The sequence below is a fragment of the Orcinus orca genome, chromosome 13 (assembly GCF_937001465.1).
Source record: "Orcinus orca chromosome 13, mOrcOrc1.1, whole genome shotgun sequence".
NCBI classification, from domain to species: domain Eukaryota; kingdom Metazoa; phylum Chordata; class Mammalia; order Artiodactyla; family Delphinidae; genus Orcinus; species Orcinus orca.
In genome coordinates, this window is record NC_064571.1 from 73,574,365 (window position 1) to 73,593,168 (window position 18,804).

Here is an 18,804-nt window from a genome sequence, read left to right on the forward strand (position 1 = left end):
GGGCCCCGTCTCCCCTGCTGGGCCATTTGGGCCACTGCACATTAAGTCTCCAGGGTCACAGGTTTGGAGGCTCCACAGTCTCGAGGAGACTGAAATGATGTGCAACATCAGCTGCTCCCCGATCACTAAGAATGTGAAATTCTTGAGGATTTTCCACGGCCGGAAGGGAAATCACCTTCCGGAAGAGAGTCTGCTATCCTCCCCATGGAAGGGATCTGTTTGCAGCTATCGGCAGAGATGGTGACATGTGCTCATGGTTAGGAAGAGAGGAGTCAAATTTAAATTGGCTGCAAATTAAGCTTGTGATTTTGAACTGAAGGGGCACCTTGGGGCGCTGCTGTGGCCACCTCTCCCACTGAGTGACCCTCCTGTATGCTGAAGACACAGCCCTGTCTCCGCAGATCTCAGACCTCTCTGGGTTCAGATCCATCCATCTGGCTGCCTACCAGCTGTCTCTACTTGGGTATGTTCAGGCTGCTAAAACTCGACATGCCGAATGCTCAGTGCATCACCTCCCCCTAGCTCTCCCCTGCCCTTGGTCCATGGACCTGCCTGCCTGTGACTTTGTCCTTCTCATGTCCCCGTGCTTGCACTGGGGAAGCCCTGCCCATCCCCTCACTGTCACCCTGGGATGTCAGAGCAGGACGGAAACCTGGACATCATTTGAACCAACCTCCTCTATTACAGATGAGAAAACCCGAGGCCTGAGGGAGAGGACGTGACTTGCCTGGGGTCATAGGATGAGTGGCAGAGTCAGATGTAGAACCCAGGTCTCCCAGCTCCCAAGAGGCTGCCCTCTCTCCCCCGGCGACTGCCTCTCAGCCCCTGCACCCATCTTTTCCCGTTAGGGTTACTGAGGCACATCCTGCAGTTCTCCTGCCTGAAGGTAGGCATCCCCACTCCACTTACCCTGACGGCCTCCACACCCTCAGACTGAGCCCGGGGCCCTAGCCTGGAGGTCAGGGCCTGTCTGCCCATCCCAACCTAGCTCAACCTATCTCTGAGAAGGCCATCTCCCCATCCCCACTGCTCATGACTGTCTCTGTCCTCAAATTTTTATTCCAGGCAACCCATCCCTTGCCTGGAATATTCTAAAACATTCCAGAATATTCCTTGCATTCCAGAACATTCCTCACAACCCATCCTTTGCCTGGAATGTTCTTCCTCCTTCTTTTTGGTCTGTCCAAGAAGCGTTCACTACTTTGGGTTCCCAGCTAGTGGTATCTCTTCTCTGTTGTGTGCAATGTTTTGGTTTACATGTTAGGTCTCTGAAGACAGTCAAAGAGCTCCTGTGCTCCCTTGCCCACATCTTTCTAGCCCAGGGCTGGGCCATCGCTCAGTACCAACCTGTCCCTGCATCCTGCCACCTCTGTGCTCTCCAACTGATCTGGATCAGGGACCAAGGCCTAAGATGCCACACCTGCGATCCAGTGGCCAGTTGCTGGTCACCGTCGGTTGAGAATTTGCCAAGAGTGGCAGCACAAAGCCCTCCCTTGGCCTGAAGAGGCCACTGGCCGTGCCCCTTCACCCCAGAGCTCATGCCCCTGACCCCTGTGCTCGGACAGAGAGAACCCAAGCACTGGGGGTGGGAGACCCGAGCTGTCCGTGAGACTGGAAGTCACAAAGAGCCTGCCCCTTCCTGCGTGGCTGGGGCCATCGCGGCTCGGCGGGGCTCGCACGCCGGGCAGCTCAGCTCTAAGTGAAAGGACACAGCAGATTGGAAAGGAGATGCCAGCCAGTGTGCCATCCTGAAACAAAACACAGTCACTCTGGGGTTAGTTGGCAAGTCCAAACACAGCATTGGGAAGCAAGCAGAGGTCCTGTCCTCCCACTCTGAGCACAGTCCCGGCTCAGCGTCTGCCCCGGAGAGGCTGCAAGGCAAAATGAGCAGCGGCATTAATCTGCTGATGGGTGAGAAAAACAGGAGCGTTACCCTGGGCCGGCCCCCTCGGCTGCTCTCCCTCACTAAGGCGCTAGAAGGTGGCCCCTAACGTCTTTGCAAGGGTATGAAGCAGACAAATTAAAAAATCAACATAATGGAAAAAAAAAATGCTCATGCACCATTAAGACTCATTCAGGTAGAAATAGCCAGGGCAGAGGGCAGAAGGGGAGGGGAGCGAAGGCTGAGAGAGACCGTGTTTAGGACACACCTGGTCTGTGCTCAGATAGCGCCGGTTTTAGGCTCCGAGTACAAGTATCAAGACATGCAGCGTGAATGAGGCTTTAGCTACAAGTCAATTCTCCCCGACTCTGGCTGGGGAAAAGCGACCCCTTGGGTGCCTCGTGCTCCTCGGTGGGGGATGGTCTGGTCGAAGTGCTTTCCTGGCGTTAAGTTCACTATCGACAGCAGTGACGATGGTGCTGGGGACACGTGCTGGCCCAGTGGGGGCAGCGTGCAAGTGGTCCCTTAAAGTGGAGTCTGCAGTCCTCCTAATCTCAGGGAGGGCTTGTGAGCCACTGGGAAAGCAGGATCCTCGGCGGGTGGGGCAGGGTGTTGTCTACTGCTGGCAGAGGCCCCTGGAGACCAGCAAAGCTGTGTGGGCAGGGCCGGGGACAGTGGCTGCTCTGAGGCTGTGTGTGAGAGGGCACTGGGGGGGGAGGAGGGGGCGGAGGAGAGATGGCTACTGGCTCTGTGACAGGGAGTCACGCTTCAGGAACCTGCAAGAGAGGGGAGGAGAAAAGCGACACAAAAGCGTCCTACAAAGGAACAGACCCGACCACAGCTGGAAGGAAGGCAAACCTTTGAATCAGGTCCTTGAAATACAAGCTGCAGGAAGCTAGAACATTTTGGTGGACTTCAAACTCTCTGCCTTCAACAACAATTTTCAGGTCTGTAAACGCTTTCGCTCTGCGCTGCTGGTTCAATTCCTTCAACATTTCTGCAGAACAGAGAAGACAGACAGGGCCAGGTTCCCATTAAGAGTTTTTTTTTTTTTTTAATTAAAATTTTTTTTTCAAGAAGTAGAGAAATAGGAGAATACTTGACACTGTTTCTTGGCAAGACTGGCTCAACACTGACAGTCAAAAGAGGTCACAAACATAATGAGTAAACAAGCAGCAACTGGGAGGGGCTACGTAACCAAAGGAATAACGACTTTCAAAAGCAAAAGAACAAATACAGAAAAACGAAACAAACGAAACCCCCCCCCCCCAAAAAAAAAAAAACCAAACCCAGAAATTGAAAGTCTGGGAGAAAAGATTCCCATACTGACAACCGGAAACAGAGAGAATACATCATCACAAACAACTAAAAACTGTAATTTAACTACGCAACAAGTTCTCCAAATGCCAATGAGTGCTGATGTATTTGATACCAAGTAAAGCATGGCGTTGTGATGTAAGATGGGCTGGATATGGTTCAAAGGAATAAAAACCACAAAACCTGCAAAAACAGCATCCCTTATGTTAGACACTCACAGCCATGGCTGGGGTGAGCTTCTTGGGGAGGGGCCCCCGAGAAAGGATGGGTGGAGTGGGGGCCTGACGAGCACTTCCGTTTCACACTTCCGGGACAGATGCAGGGATGGGGGGGTAGGAGGGGAAGCAAGCAAGGGGCAGGGATAGTCTGCACCTCCTCCCACTTCCTGGGTCATCTCAGGAGCCCCACCCTTCACCTGGGTCTTCAGCACAGGGGAGCCTGGCTTGCAGCCCCAGGAAGTCCCAGGAAGTGGCCTCAGGGGACTTCCCACCCTGATACACACCTACCTTTGCCTGGTGGCTTGGCCACCTGGGGCCAGCACGGAGAGTGCCCCAGGTCCATGGGCTCCAAACCTGGGGATGTCAGAAGCTTCTCCCAGACCCACATCAAGGCTCAGAATGGGGAAGGAGGAGAGCCTGACAGCTGCCCTGCTCAGTTTATATAAACTCTTTCACTTGCAAAGTTAAGGCCTTCAGATGAGTAATGCTCCCAACAGTCTCGCCCTGCCGGCCTGTCCCCACACCCCACGGGCCCATGGACAGAGCCTGCCCTTCGCAGTGCTGGTTGCCGGACATCAGAGGTCCAAATTCTTGGGCCAGAATGACCTAGACTGTTCAGCAGGTGAATGGGAGAGGGTGGTCTGCAGAACTGAGCCCCACCCTCTAAGTCCCCCACCAGCACCTCAAGCCCTCCGCGTGGGTGTTTGCTGCACCCTGGCTGGTGTTCCGGAATTACCCTCCAGTGTGCCCTGCTCCAGCCTGACCATTCATCTCTGTCCTCTTGGGCCAGCACTGGGTGCCTGCCAAGATGCCCTGCTGAGCCCAGCTCCTCCCCGGACACTGTGACTGTGGACAAGCCCTGGTACTTCCTGAGCCTCTGTTTCTATGTCTGTAAAATGGGGATGGAGGCCCCCATTCTACTCCCAGAGCTGGTGAAGATCAGATGCTCAGGCCCGGGGATGGCCAAGGGCTTGTGGGCTTTGAGGTCAGCCAGGCCCTTCTTTGAGAGGACATACTGGGCTCCAGCTCTGCTGAAGACCAGGGAAGACGGTGGGAAGGGGGGGCCCTGGAGCACACCCTACATGGGGGGCTGAGGTGGTCGGGCAATGCTGAATCACTGTCCCCACCAACCCCACATCAGGCTGAGCTGGAGTCACTGCAGGGCACATGCAGGGGTGTGTGTCCTGCGGGGGCATTGGCTGGGGTCTCTAAAGGCTCCCCGTGGAGCCTGGAGTAAGGGAAACCAGCAGGACCCAAAGCAACAGCCGGGGGCGTGGAGGGCACCCGTTGGGTAGATACGGGGGAAGAGACTCAAGGGCTGGGGGAGAGACAGAGATGTGATGGGTGGACAGGAGGGGTCAGATCCCAAGAGCCCTGTGAGGGGGCTCGAGCTTAATGCTATGGGCACCAGGGAGTCAGCAGGGATTCTGTGCAGAGGGGTGACAAGGGTAGACTCCGAATGGGGGGCAGGAAAGCACCCTGTGGAGAGCTGGGCCTCAGAGCCAGGCCTGAGGGAGAATCTGAACCCTGCCTCCTATCAGCTGCGTGACCTTGGGAAAGTTACGCAGCATCCCCAAAACCTCAGTTTCCCGCTCTGGTGGAGGTTAAAGGAGCTAGCCCGCGGTAAGCTGTGAGCCGTGGGCCCGGCACGTGGTAAACACTCAACGGTGGTAATTTTCATGTTTTTGTTGATGGTGGTGATCACTCTGCAATCCAAGTGAGAAGTGACAAAGGCCTGAACTACAGCGGTGACGGAGGGACAGAGAAAGACAAGTATTTAGGCTGTGGATGCCACGGCCATCCATCCTGGAGGGACCATGGCGAGTGGGGGGTGTGTGAGGACCATGTCCGGGCTTCTGGGGGGGACATCGGGAAGGGAGGGGGTGATGAGTTGAGTTGTGGGCCTAGGGTTAGGGCCGTGGGATGCCTGGGGAGAGGTGGCAGTGGGGACGTGTAGCACATTGCCGGGGTGGATCCCACACAGGAAGGGCCTACAGGGTCAGGCTGGGTTAAGGCTGAACTGCTGCGCTCACACATCAGCTCCAAAAAGAGCCACCAACTGAATTCATTCCCAAACCATGAGCCAGATGGATGATGTCATGTTTTTGAGTGAAATCCCTTGGGGGGGAAAAGAGTTCTGGGCTGGAATTCCTGATTCTTGCTCCAGCTTTGCCACTAATTGGCTGGGTGACCCTGGGCAACTTGCTCCAGCTTTTGGTGCTCAATTCCCTCAAGCACCCACGGGCACCTGCTCTGGTGGCCCCAGTTGTCACGCTGCACTGAGGGATGGACGAGCCCCACATGCCTCTTGAGTTAACCATGCTCAGGGGGCCGGGAGAACACAGCGCTACACAGAACGCCACTCCTTCTGGGCCCAGAGCATTCTGATTGTTTTGGAAGATTTTATTTCAAACCAAGGTTCTGGCAACAATTACATCTGCAGCCCCAGACCCAGCCTCAACGCCTGCTGCCTTGGGAATCCCGGGCCGGATCTGAGAGGTGGTGCTTGGAGATCCAGGTCATCATAACTGTAGGCTCTTTCTACTCTCATTTTGTGGAAATCTGGATTTAATAACTGGGCAAGATTACTCAGTTTCAGAAGAATTTTTCAGTTTATGAAAGGACTCACCAGGGGATTCCTTTTCACAGCAGGGCCCCAAGTACATTCAAAGTATTGATCAGCTGGTACGTGCTTACTGTTGCCCCCTGAGTGCCCAGCTGGAGAGCTGGCATTTCGGGACATTACGACCGAGGATCCACGGGAAGAAACCAGTATTGGCTCCGGGCACAAACTACCCTCCTGCCCGCCCCATATTGGCAAGGACAACTCCTTAATGTCTGAGGGGCTTGGAGGCCTGTGGGTTCCTGGGGAAGCCTTTGCACAAGCCATGCCGGTGCCCAGGTTGGACAGTCTGCAGGCCTCAGGGCAGAGCCTGGCAGGGGTTGCATCCTCAGAGTTGACTCCAGCTGCACGCATCCCAGCGCCCTGCAGAATTTGGCTGCCTTGGGCTTGTGAAGGAGGAGAAGTCTTGACCTCAAGGTCCCTCCCTGTTGGCTGGCATCAGGGAATTGTTTTCTGGTCTTTCCTGCTTTGAGTGGGACCCCACACCCTTGCCTTGCCCACCCAAGTGGCTGCCCTGTGCCTTTTGCCTTGCCCCTCCTTGGGGAACTCCCCTGACTCAGACCATCTGGTAGAAAGGTCACACCCACCAGTTTACTAGGCTTCTCCCTGACCCCTCTCCACCCAGTCCTGCCTCTTTTACCACGTAGAAATCTCTGCATCGATTCTCCACCAGCGCCGCCATCCCTCACCTGAGTCATTGCAGCAGCCTCTAGGGCCGTCTCCCTGTTTCTGGCCTGTTCCCCTCCAAGCTCTCTCCATACATCAGCCTGACCATCAACTTCTGCATTTTTTTTTTTAATATTTATTTATCTGGCTGCGCCTGGTCTTATTGTGGCATGCGGGATTTAGCTCCCTGGCCAGGGATCGAACCCGGACCCCCTGCACTGGGAGTGCAGAGTCTTAACCGCTGGACCACCAGGAAAGTTCCCATCAGCCCCTGCTTAAATAAACTTTGCAAGGCTGGGTAGTGGGAACAAGGCCCTCTGTGATGCCTCCCCCAACAATGCCCAGCCCCTCCCCTCCCCAGTGGGCCTTTCACTCCCCACTGAAGCCTCACTGCACCCCAGGCATGTCCCCCTCCATCCTTCACTCACCTCTCTGCCCCTCTGCCCAGATCTTTCTTCCTCCCTGCTTCTTCTGGCTAATTACCATTTTATCTTGCAACACCAGTTAAAGTATTATTTTGTCCCAGGCCTCTTTGCCTCTTTCCCCTATTCCTGCCAGATCTCCTTGCCCTCCGCCCACCTCGGCGTCCTGTGCTTACTTATTCAGAGCATACTATGTAATTATTTATTTATATGGATGTCTCCTGCACTAGATTGTGTTTTCTTTTTATTTTTATCTTCAACAATTAGCACAGGTCCTGGAGTATATATATAGTCGTTATGGTAAATTGCAAACATTCTTTGCAGCCCCTCCCATCATCAAAGGGTGGATAACTCCACCCTTTTTGCCCCACCCTTTGGATCTTGATTGGTCTTATGACTTGTTTTGGACCCTAAAACATGGTTGAAAGGACACTGTGACTCTGAGCCACAGCCTCAAGAAGCTTTACTTGCTTTTGCTCACTTTCTCAGGACCCCTGACACCACCACCATATAATCATGCCTGGGCTAGTCTGTTGGAGGATGAGAGACCACGTGGAGCAGAGGTGAGCCCTCACAGATGAGCCGCTTACACCAGCTAGACCCCCACCAATATCGGCTGAGCCTGACCCAGATCAGCTGAGCCCAACCCAAATTGCATGATCTAAATAAGTGGTTGTTGTTTTAAGCCACTAAACCTTAGAACTGTTTGTTATGCTGCAAGAGCTAACTGATATCAAAGGCATGAACAGATGATGAACTCAAGTGCTCAGAGAACTTCCTCTGTGTCATTCTCTCGCTTGCTGGTGCAGTTTGAAGTTAATTCTTTTTGCTGTTGTTGTAAAATTACCATCCTAACCATTCTTAAGTTCCGTAGTGTTAAATACATTTACACTGCTGGGCAATCAATCTCTAGAACTCTTCATCTTGCAAAATTGAAACTCTGTACCCATTAAAGAACAGCTTCCCATTCCCCTCTTTCCCCACCACCTGGCAATGACCATTCTACTTTGTCTCTAAACTCGACTACCCTAGGCATCCCATATAAATGGAATCATACAGTATTTGTCTTTTTGTGACTGCCTTATTTCACTTAGCATAATGTCCTCAGGGTTCATCCATGTTGTAGCATATGTGAAAATTTCCATCCTTTTAAAAGCTGAATACTATTCCATTGTATGTATTGATCACATTTTGCGTATCTGTTCACTTGTCAGTGGGCACCTGGGTTGCTTCCCCCTTTGAGCTCTTGTGAAGAGTGCTGCTATGAGGCTAATTCTTAACCCCACACGGACATCTCTAAACACCCTGTCTCAAACTCCATTATATGTGGTTAGGGTAAACCCGCTCTGTGGATCCAGCAGTAAGTGGCGTCAGAGGGAAAGGAGACACTAGGAAGGGTCTGCCCGGGGCTGGATGCTTTGCTTAGAGGAGAGTGAGGCCGCAAACAGAACCAACACTGGAGATGAGGTTGCAGCCAAACTTCTGCATATTTTTCACCAAACGACACAAGTTATTTGTCAGAGACTAATGGGCTCGTTCCAGCTGGACTAGAAGGGCTGTCTGAGGTGGTAATAAAGAGGAAGAGATGTCAAATATTAAAAGGCAACGAATTTCAGTGGCTTTGCAGCGGAGTCCATTAAATCAGAGCCCCGAGAAAGGTTGTGCGGCCAAATAATTTTTTTCAGAGCTCAAGTAAGAACCCAGCTAGGTGATAAATGCACCTGACTCCACTGGTATTTATGACACCTATTTGATAAAGGACCCGAAAAAATTATAAACTCAGAGCAGTTGTGAAATATACTGAGAGAGCACAGCGAAGGCTCTCATGCACACCCAGAGGATAATTCATTCGGGACCAGGAGCCTGACATGTGCCGACACCGCGGGGACAAATGATGGCTTTACACAAACAGAGCCTCCTGCTGCTTCTGCCATAGCCGGTCAGGGAGCGGCCGGGCTGCCAAGCCGGATGCTGCCCTTCCTCCTTTTCCCTCTCCCACCCATCAGATATACACACCACCCCTTTCTCCGCTTCCAAAGAAGTACTGGGCTCAGAATCAGCCTTGAGAGCCAGCTGGGCTCCAGCTTCCTGGTAAGATGGAATAAAACCCCCCGTGGGCTGCACGACCAGCCTGAGTCGGAGGGATGGGCCTTCTACGGGGAAGTCATCCAGTCCCAGTCCCACCAACGTGCGGGCAAACCCTCCCAGGAAACGGGGTTCTCTAGAGCAGGGAAGTGTGAAAGACTCAGGCTTCTTGCCTGACTTAGCATTTTAGTAAGGAGACCTTCTGGTTGTCCTGCTGTCTGAATGGAAATTTCTGCCATCTATCTGAAAGGGAACAAAAGCCCTAAGAACAGTTGCCACCTCTCACCAGCCTGGCTTTTCCATGTCGTCCAATGCTGGGTGACAGACCTATTTCTCAAGCACCAAAGGTCCTTCCTCTTCCTACAGTCCCCGCCCCAGGGCTGCCTACCAGCGGGTGCTCACTGAGCATTTGCTCGGCAGAATGAAGTTGACATTTCAGTTGGAACATTCTTATGCCCTCCAAGATGATATAAAAATCATTAAAATTTTTCCCCTTCAGTTTTTTTGAAACCCACCTAAAACTAACAGAAACATCCCCCTCTCTTCCTCTGTCTCTTAGAGTCAAGGACTGACCAGAGGCAGCTGCCAGCCTGGGCATGGGGGCAGCAGGACCCAGAGACCTAGATCAAGCCACAGGATCACCATGACTGCCTCATCTACAGGCCCACCCAGGCAAGGAATGCCTGATCCCTCATTCCTAAACTCCTACCCAGTGGCTCCCAGAGCCTTCTAGGACCTGTTTGTAACCTTTGTTTATAGCTTCACTTCTATTCATGTCCCCACACACCCCTCAGCCCTTTCTCTAAGTTCATGCCCGCTGTATCCTGTTCCTTCACTTTGGTTGTTTCTCTCTGCCCCTGTGGCCAGCTTTCCCCCAATGCTTGTTTCTTAGGGTCTCATCCATCCCCTAAGCCTCAGCTTAAATTCCATCCTATAAGAATTCTTACCGAGTTCCTGGATCACAGACCTCTCCTGTGGTCCCACGAGACTTTGCTGGTGTCTCAATTGCAGTAGAGATCCCTGGCTGCCTAATTTCAGAGGAATGTCTATCTGTCTGTCTCCTTTCTAGGCTGTGATCTCCTGGAGGGCTTGCTTCTCTGCCCCCCCCCCGCCCCCTCTCCACTGGACACCTGACACCATGTTTTTCACAAAAAGTTCCTTTCTGATTGGAATTCAGGGTGTGTTACAGACCAGATGCAGACACGGTCTGGGTGGTAAGAATAACTTCCCCAAAACATGATCCAAAAGAACCATTTGAAATGTCACACTTGTGTGGAATCAGATGGAAAGAATGCAAAAACCAAGCCCCTTTTAACTTCAGGAGACACCAGTGTTAATAATAACAATGATGACCCCACACTTCGTATGGCATCTATGGCTGCTAAAGCATGGTTACATTGATTAGATCCTCCTTGGGGAGGGATTTATCTATTCTGTTCAGTGCCAATGGCTTTGAAGAGCCTAAAAAGCCCTCCTGGGAAAGACTGACCGCCCCACCAGCTCTGCTGAGCACAGGTGCAGCCTGGAGCCCTCAAGGCAACTCTTCAGAACAGGGGGCTTCACACGCAGTGGTCAGAGAGAGGTGGTCTTCTCAACTTTCCAGGTTCCCAGCTGCCTGGATGGTAAGACCTGCCCACATGTAGGCCAATAACTGGCCACCTTCACTGACAGCTCTTGCCTTGTGACCTTGGGGTAGGAGGCAAAGGGAATGGTATTTTGTTGGGGGAGGGATGGGGGAGGCTGGGGGCGGAGTGTTAGGACCCCAGCACCAGCCTTGAGGAGCCTGGCCACAGGGTGGTCACTGCAGAAGTGGCTGAGCAGGAAGGTCACTGAGCAAACCCTGAGGCTGTAGTTGGAGGGAAGTGCCTGGTTAGGTCAACACTGGCAGCTGATCGTCCTTCCTGCCCCAGTAAAGAAGCTTCTGCCTGGCTCCTTCTCCTGCTCTGAGGTTGGAAGCCGAGGGGTTGACGGGAATACTCTGAGCAGGAGAGGGTGAAAATGTCATGGTGGGAGGCGGTCAGAGAGATCTCAGGAAAAGGCCAGGGCTTAGGATGCTTGGGTGAGAAATGAGGTCAAGACCAGCGTGCAGAGAGCTCTGCAAGGAGCTGGGACTCCAGGGTGACACGCTGGAGTGGGGAGGGCTGATGTGCCGTGAATTAAGCATCCAGGTGATTCAGGTCAGGATGCTGAAGGTGGGGCTCACAGGGCCTGGTGGGAGACCAAGGCAGATGAGCTGGGAGCAGCCCAGAGGTCAAGGATTTTGGAGGGAAGGTGGTCCCCTTCAGGGGCTAGAACTTGGTTAGAACTCCCTCAGGGAGGCGGGTGCCCGCAGGGGCCTTGGTCCTCAGGATCAGGGGAGGATGAGACTGGGTCTGGCAGCAGGGACAGAGTTGAAATTGATGTATGGGGTTGGGGTGGGGAGCACCCCCCTCCCTCTGTGCTCTCATAATGCTCTGTGCCTCTGTGAACTGTGTTCTGCCTATAGTATATTTAGAGACACTGTTTCTTCTCCACCAGCGTGTAGATTCTTGGAAGCCGGGGCTGGTTCTTGGCTACAGGGACTAGAGTCAAGAGGCCAGGACAGATAGTTGGGGCCAAGTGAGAGAACAAAGTTCAGCACCTTGGAGAGCTCTAAGTGTCCAGGGGTCAGGGCAGAAAGCAGGGAGGGATTGAGAGGTTAGGGGTGCCCTGGAGGAGGAGACTAAGTCCACAGCTGAATGAGGCTGAGGCGCGGACATCCCCTTTCAGAGGCAGACTCTGGGAACTTCAGATACCTTGTGTCTGTCCCACTCATTTATCCATCAAATGGGTGTTGTCTCCTGTGTGCTGGTCACTGGGTGGGGTCCCAGGGACACACATGAATGCACATGTTCAGAGACCTGGGGAGCTCACTGTTTAGCGGGGGACACACTAAGTAACTGTGATGCCGGGTGAGAAGTTTTAGTGGGGTGAACATCGGGCAGAAGAGGGGCAGAGGAGGGGGCTGGCTCTGCTCCATGGAGAGCAGGGAGGCTTCCACGGGGCTGGCGATGGTTAAGGGCACACTGGAAAGATAAGTAGGAGCTGACCAGGTGGGCTGGAGGGGCAAGGTGTGAACCACACGTATGTACGTGTGTGTTTGAGTGAGTGGTGTGTATAAGTATGTGGGCAGGAACATATGGCGTGTGTAGCACGTGATGTGTGTATGAGCATGTATGTACGCATGCATGTATGTGTACGAGCATATGTGTGTGTGAATATGTGTGTCTGAGCATGCGGGGTGAGAGGCAAGCCCATATCAGGCTGTGAAAAAACAAACCCTCCCGAGGTCTTTAGCCCACAGGAGACTGGGTGCCATGGGTGAATTTTATGAGAGGGAGCGAGAGTCAGTTTTGTCTCCTACACTCAAAAAGGCTGCTCAGAATCAACTGTGAGTGGTCTCACACCCCACACCGGGGCCCACATCCTCACCCTGCATCCGCCTGTGTCGGCCCCCGCCTTTCGCACACCATCAGGCCTTCCCTTCTTCCCGATGGTTACTCTGCTCTTCCAACCCATTCTGATGCCCTCCTCTGAATTTCCCAGGTACACAGTCAACCAGCTGAAGCACATTTGTCAGGTACCTTCAAGGTGCAGGGCACAGGGCTGTGAGCTGGGGTCGGGGGTGGGAGTTGCAGAGGAGCCGGGGCAGTAGATGAGCCAGACCATCCCCGTCCTAGGGGAGAGTGAAGCTCAGTGGGGACACAAGGCGCCCGTGGTGAAGAGCCGGATAAGAGCTCCATGGCAGTCAGTGGGGGCGCTGAAGTCCCCCTGAGGAGGGAGAGATGGGTGGCCTGGGGATGACCAGGAAGAGCAGGGGGTGTCGGGGGATGGCTAGCTATGTCACCGTGGAGAGCCAAAGGCACACGAGGAGAGGTATTATTCCTAATTCAGCTCGCAGTCTAACACAGGTTTACTGAGGACCTACTATGTACCAGGCCCTGGACTAAGAAGATGAAAGCAGTTTCCATCCTCAAGGAGCTCACGGTCTGATGGGGGAGGTAGACGCTGCAGTGAACACAGGTGAGTTTGGTTGCTTGACGTTGGAACCCCCTTTCTACTGGGGAGAACCCTAAGATGCCTGGGGAACTGGGCCTTGTCCCTGAGGGAGTGGAGTGGAGGCGGCTCCCTGGCAGCTGGCATGTAGCCAGGAGACCTGGGCTCAGCTGGTCTGATGCTCGTGCCCTGGACTTGGAGGTTCCAGGGAGGCGTGCAGGGCAGGGCCAGCCGGGGATGGTGACCGTGGTGACTGGCAGAGTCAGTGGCTCAGTGGCACTTGAGTACCGGCGGGGGAGATGTTGCCAGTGCAGAGTCCCAAGCAGACAGGTCCTGCTGGGGACCGCTCTGTGCTGCCTCTGTTCCTGCCCCATTTCCCAGCCCAACTGCTTAGCCTCAAATAAAGATCTGCCTGGCTGAACTCTGTCAGAGCTGTGGACTGTGGTTGGCGTCCCAGGACCCGAGTGGGACAGACATGCATGCACCCATGTTACCCTGTGTCGTACGCGGCGTGATGAATGCCCCTTTAGCAGAGCTGCCGAGGGTGTGGGGGGAGCACAGTGTACAAGTGGGTGAGGGGAGGTCTGTCTGTGCAGAGGCCTGGAGCCCCATGACAGGCTGGATAAGCTGTGCTTAGAACCTATAGACTGTAGGCCTGGGAGGGAAACTTAGAAAAGCTGTCCCAGTTCCCTGGGGCACAGAGGGGTGGGCTGGATGGGGGGCAAATGACTGGAGGTGGTGAGACCCTGCCCCTAGGGGCTGCTGCTGTTGGGCAGGTGAGCGGTGAGGGTGAAGTCTGGTCTAGAGCCTGGAGGACGGTGGAGGGGGCTCTGGGGTCTAGGGGGAAGCAGAACCACAGGGCTTTGAGAGTCCATGTAGGGCTGGGGCTGAGGGGAGGATTTCTGACCACTGTCCCTGACTTTGGAGCTCCAGGGTCCCCACCTCCGGGTAAGGCCTGGAGCACGGCATTCAGAAACCAGGTGCTGGTTCTGTTCCTTCTGCATCGGTGGATGGTCTCCAGGCCTTGCCTCCGGGGCTGCGAGGACAGAGGCCCTCCTCTGACACGGAGCCATCAGCCCTTGTGCTGTCCTGGGCTCTGCTACTACGAGTTTACAGCTTTCTCTTTTACCTTTCATTATCTTAGGGGCAAGACGTCAGACTTCTGAATACATGTGAGAATCTGGAGCTGGGACCCACCAGAGAATTTGAATAAAGAGGTGTCAGTCCTGCGTGTACCCCCAGAGAGGTATGAACTCAGAGCTCAACTAAGCAATCGGGGAGCTGACGGCAGCGGCTACCACACCCTCCAGCACAGCCCAGTCCCCAGCAGAGAAGATGCGACTCCAGGTGCCCAGTCTACAAAATGCGCCACCTGGTTTCTTCACCTGGGGCAAACGTGGAGAGGGCTGCCTACCCTCCATTCCTGGCCAGCAGGCAGCCCAGGGCAGGGGGAGCCCACAGGGGTCCGTGCTTCCCTCCTTCACTGCCCTGGATTCCCAGAGGGACCTGGGCTCTTTACCTGCACTGACCACCATGATGGCCCCATCATCTTTCACCCAGAGGCCCTGCTGACCAGCCTTCCACCAGGCTCCTGGGAAGCCTGGGTGAGACAGCTGTCTTGTGTGGGTGAGCAAAGGGGCTGGGTAGGGGAGAGGCGAGTGAGGAGCCCCAGAGCTTCTGCACCCAACACTGCAGACCCCAGAGGAGGGCCTGCTTTGGAAACAGAAGAGCAACAAGCCTAAATTGTCATGGGCTATATCCCATGGAACCTTGCTCTGTTGGAAGCTTCCTGAAGGGAGTCCCTCAAAGGCTCCGGCCACATTGGCTTTGGGACGGTCAGCCCCCTGCCCGAGGAAGGGGCAGGACGGCACAGAGAGGGGGCGGGATGAGGTTCTGGGGAGGATGGGGGACCACACAGGAGAGAGAGACAAGGAGCGGGGGACTCATGGCCCTCCCCCACGGTTCCAGCAAATCAATCGTTTAAAAGGATTTGTGAGAATTAGTGAACCGGAGCTGGGAGTACAATCAGCTCAGTTACCCAGGTAAAGAAGGAAGTGAAACGGAGACCCCAGATGCCAGCAGGGCCTGATGGCAGCTCAGAGCTCTGTGAATCACATCGCAGGAGAAGAGGATTCACAGGCCGAGAGGACTCGGGGTGAGGAGGCAGGGCAGGAGCGTGCGTGCATGGGTTTGGGGGGATGGGGACCCCTCTCTACCGCACTTGTCCCTCTATATTCCTCTCGGAGGGGGTGTCTCTCCGTGGCCGTCTGCCCCTGGGTCTCCATCCGTGCTTACCCCTCCTGAGGGCCTGGGCAGGGTCAGGTCTGTGGCAACACGTCGCCTCAGGTCATTTCAGGGGAGGTGAAAGCCTAGGCGATATTTCAATTTTCCTATTGCCGACGGTCTTTAATCGCCACCATCATTCTAGGAAAATTAGAAAATTAGCATAAATGAAGAAAGTGGGGCTGTGCCCCCCAGGAGATCAGGGGCCAGCTGCAGGGCGAGAGGACCAGGTTTGCCTTAGCGTGCCCGGGCCAGCCCCGGTGTCACACCTGAGAGACACCATGGCCACCGGGGAGGAGTCAGCCCCGGCCCTGCCTCGGGTGGGCCCACTCTCGGTGCCCCGTCTACCAGCCAGGTGTCCTGCACTCCTGCCTGTCACACTGGTCGTGGGGTCCTGGGTGCACGCAGCCCGTGGACGAGGTACCCCAGGCCTGGTCCCCAGAAAGGTCTCCGGGTGGGCTCTCTTGACACCCCCTTCGACCCCACCTCCTGCCTGCAGCTCAGGCTTCTCCCCTGCCAGGCCCTCCCTCTTCGGTATGTGATCTTCGCCTGATGAATTCTGTCCCTGGTTAGACTGTGAGCTCTGGTGCCTTTCATTCCCCGCATTCCCAGAGCCCGGTGCAGCCTCTGGAACCCACAGGACTGGGTCCCGGGGTGGCTCACACATGCTGGGCTCCCAGTGACGACGTACGCAGCCACGACCCTGATGCAGGAAGACAGTCCTGTCCGGGCACACGTGCAGGCCGTGCTCCTGCACCTTCTGGGTTAACTTCCCTGACACAGGACCTTTCACACTGTTCTCATGATTTCAGCTGAGCTGTTGGCTTTAATGATACCCCTCTCCGCCTGGTCACTTCCCCAGAGGTATTTAGCCTGACAGTCTATTTTTCTTGAGAAGCTGAACCTATTAGACTCTATAATAAAGCCAGAGTACTGTTTTCACAAACTCTCATTGGAAGTAATTACCCAAGAGAAGCCATCCTGCGCAGACAGGGCCGGGCCTGTGTCTCAGCTGCAGTCCTGGGTTCTGGTGTACCTCTGCTCCAGGTGGGCTGGACACAGGGGGTGGGCACCCTGGGCACCTGCCACTGTGCTCAGAGGCTGACTGAAGGTGGGCATGAGGGGCGGCTCCACCCCCTGCATGGCACAAAGGCTAAGAAGCCCAGCCTAGCCCAGTCTCCCGCATGGGCCGTGCCCAGCGGGAATCAACCTACAGGAATGGAGTGTCTCTGTGTGCAGGTGGGGAGGAGACCAAGGCGACCCCGCTGTCCCACTTTCTGCCCTTGAAAGCCTTCTTGGCACGAGGTGCAACTGTGCACTCACCGGGGGGATGACGGCAGTGACGGGTAGTGAAGGGCGTGGATTGGACTTGAAGGGGCAGCTACCAGCTGCTGTTTGGACAGGCTGTTCCCTTCCCTTCATCGGCTCCTCTTCCTCTGCAGGACCCGTCTACCCATCCTGCGAGACCAGGTTCAGATGCCGCCTTCTGTCCCACCACACTGGGCTCACTACAGAGCCAAGGTTATTTTCTCATCTCTCAAGCCCTTGGACTGTGGGTGCCCACAGATGAGACCCCAGTGGGGGGACTGGGAGGGGCGGGGAGGGTGTTTGCTGATGGAGTGAATGGCTTTGACCAAAAGGGAAAGAAAGCAGAGTCCTGCGGGATTCGAGGGTTTGAGACCTTGCAGCCTGGCCACGTGGAGGGCTCCTGACCAGCTGGGTCTGCAGTTCCCAGGGATGACACAGAACTTGACGGAGAATCCTCCTAGGCTCCAGCAGTAGCCTCCTGTTCGAGTCCAGGGATGGGGAAGGTGATGCTGGTCCTGACCTGGGAGTTGTCTCTGCCACCTGTGGGCCTGGAGCTTCTACAACTCTCCTGTGGGGGTCTGGGCTGGCTCCTTCTTGGGGTGAACTTTACCTTGGGTGGGTGGAGGTGAGGGGGAATCCATGGGGTAGGAGGGTCTGGGTGGGTACCTACAACCTCGGGCCCAGGGAGAAACATCCAGGCCCTGGGGCAGGCTGGAAAGAAGGCTCTCCCCAGCACAGCTGACCTGGACTTGGGCAGGTCTGCAAAGCAAGCTGTAGAGCTCCCTGGGGCCTTGGGAATGACTGCATGTGTCCTAGCAAAGGTGGATCCAGGGCTGGCTGGAGTGGGCTGGCTGCCCCCAGAAGCTGCTCCCTCAGCTCCCATCTTCTCCCCTCTACGTCCTGGAGGTTTTGAAACCAGCACTTCTCTCCTTCCTCAGGCTCTGCTGGCCAAGGTATGGCTGTGCCTGTCCGCTGTTAGGAGGACCTGTGTTGTCCACCCTGAGCAGCTTTCTTAACGGGGTGCGTCTGCACAGACAGGAGCTTTCTGTTTCTCTGGCAGCTGCTGCGGAGGAGGACGTAATAGATTTTGATCCCTGCTCCGAAAAGCTCCCACTGCTAAGAAAAGCTCTCAAAGGCAGAGCCTGGATCTGACTAGCCTCTGTACCCCAGTGCCTGGCATAGCTTCTGGCTCCGAACAGGTTTCAGGTAAGGTCTGAATAAGTGATTGAGGGAATGAATGAATAGTTGCTGGATCAGACAAGGTGTCACGGAATAGGATGCACTGAGCTGGGTCTTGAATGGATAGGATTTGAGCCAACAAATCCTGAGTCCTTCCATGGAGGAAGTGTGGCCCCCAGAGTGCACAGCACAAGCAAAGGCATAGAAGCAGGAAAGCCCATGGAGGGAACACGGACTCTACAGAGTGTGGGGCAGTGGGCTGGTGGACGGGCAGAGCGATGGCATCAAGCAGGGAGAGTGAGAAGCCGCAGAACCCTGGGAACAACCGCACCGAGTACGGTAGGCATTTCCATATCTCCAGCATCTTTCTTCCCCTGGCAGCACCCACCAGGGAAAGAAAACCCTGCAATCCCCAGCACTTGGCTCTCTCCCAGCCTGGAGAGAGGGCGGAGGGAGGCGAGCAGGGCCACGCGGGCATGCTCTCGAGCGCACTCTCTCCCTTGCCAGCACCCACTCCCCAGGCATCTGAGCAGTGACGGACCATCTGCCTGGAAGTCATCTAGAAGAAGAAAGGACCGTGCACGTCAGCCAGAACAGACCCAGGCCCACCCTGGAGCACTCGCTATTCCTAGGGGTGGATCGGAGGCCCGGGCGGTCCAGGGTGACTTGGGTGGCAGGGCCAGAAGGAGCGGGCAGGTCTCCAGGTGCTCTGGTTCTGCATGGTGACAGTGCACAGAGATGGTGATGATGATGAAGGGCATGGCGACCTTTCACTGAGAGCCCGTGTGTGCGGAGATGGCCCTTCAC

General features: G+C 55.1%; 1 protein-coding gene across 1 annotated transcript in view; it reads right to left on the bottom strand.

The window, feature by feature from the left end:
* Positions 1-18,804, bottom strand: part of KLHL29 (kelch like family member 29) — a 311,517-nt gene that overhangs the window by 22,916 nt on the left and 269,797 nt on the right. Inside the window, exon 6 of the mRNA XM_004268078.4 lies at positions 2,741-2,879. Coding sequence (XP_004268126.1) covers positions 2,741-2,879 — 139 coding nt within the window. The remainder of the gene's footprint in view (positions 1-2,740; positions 2,880-18,804) is intronic.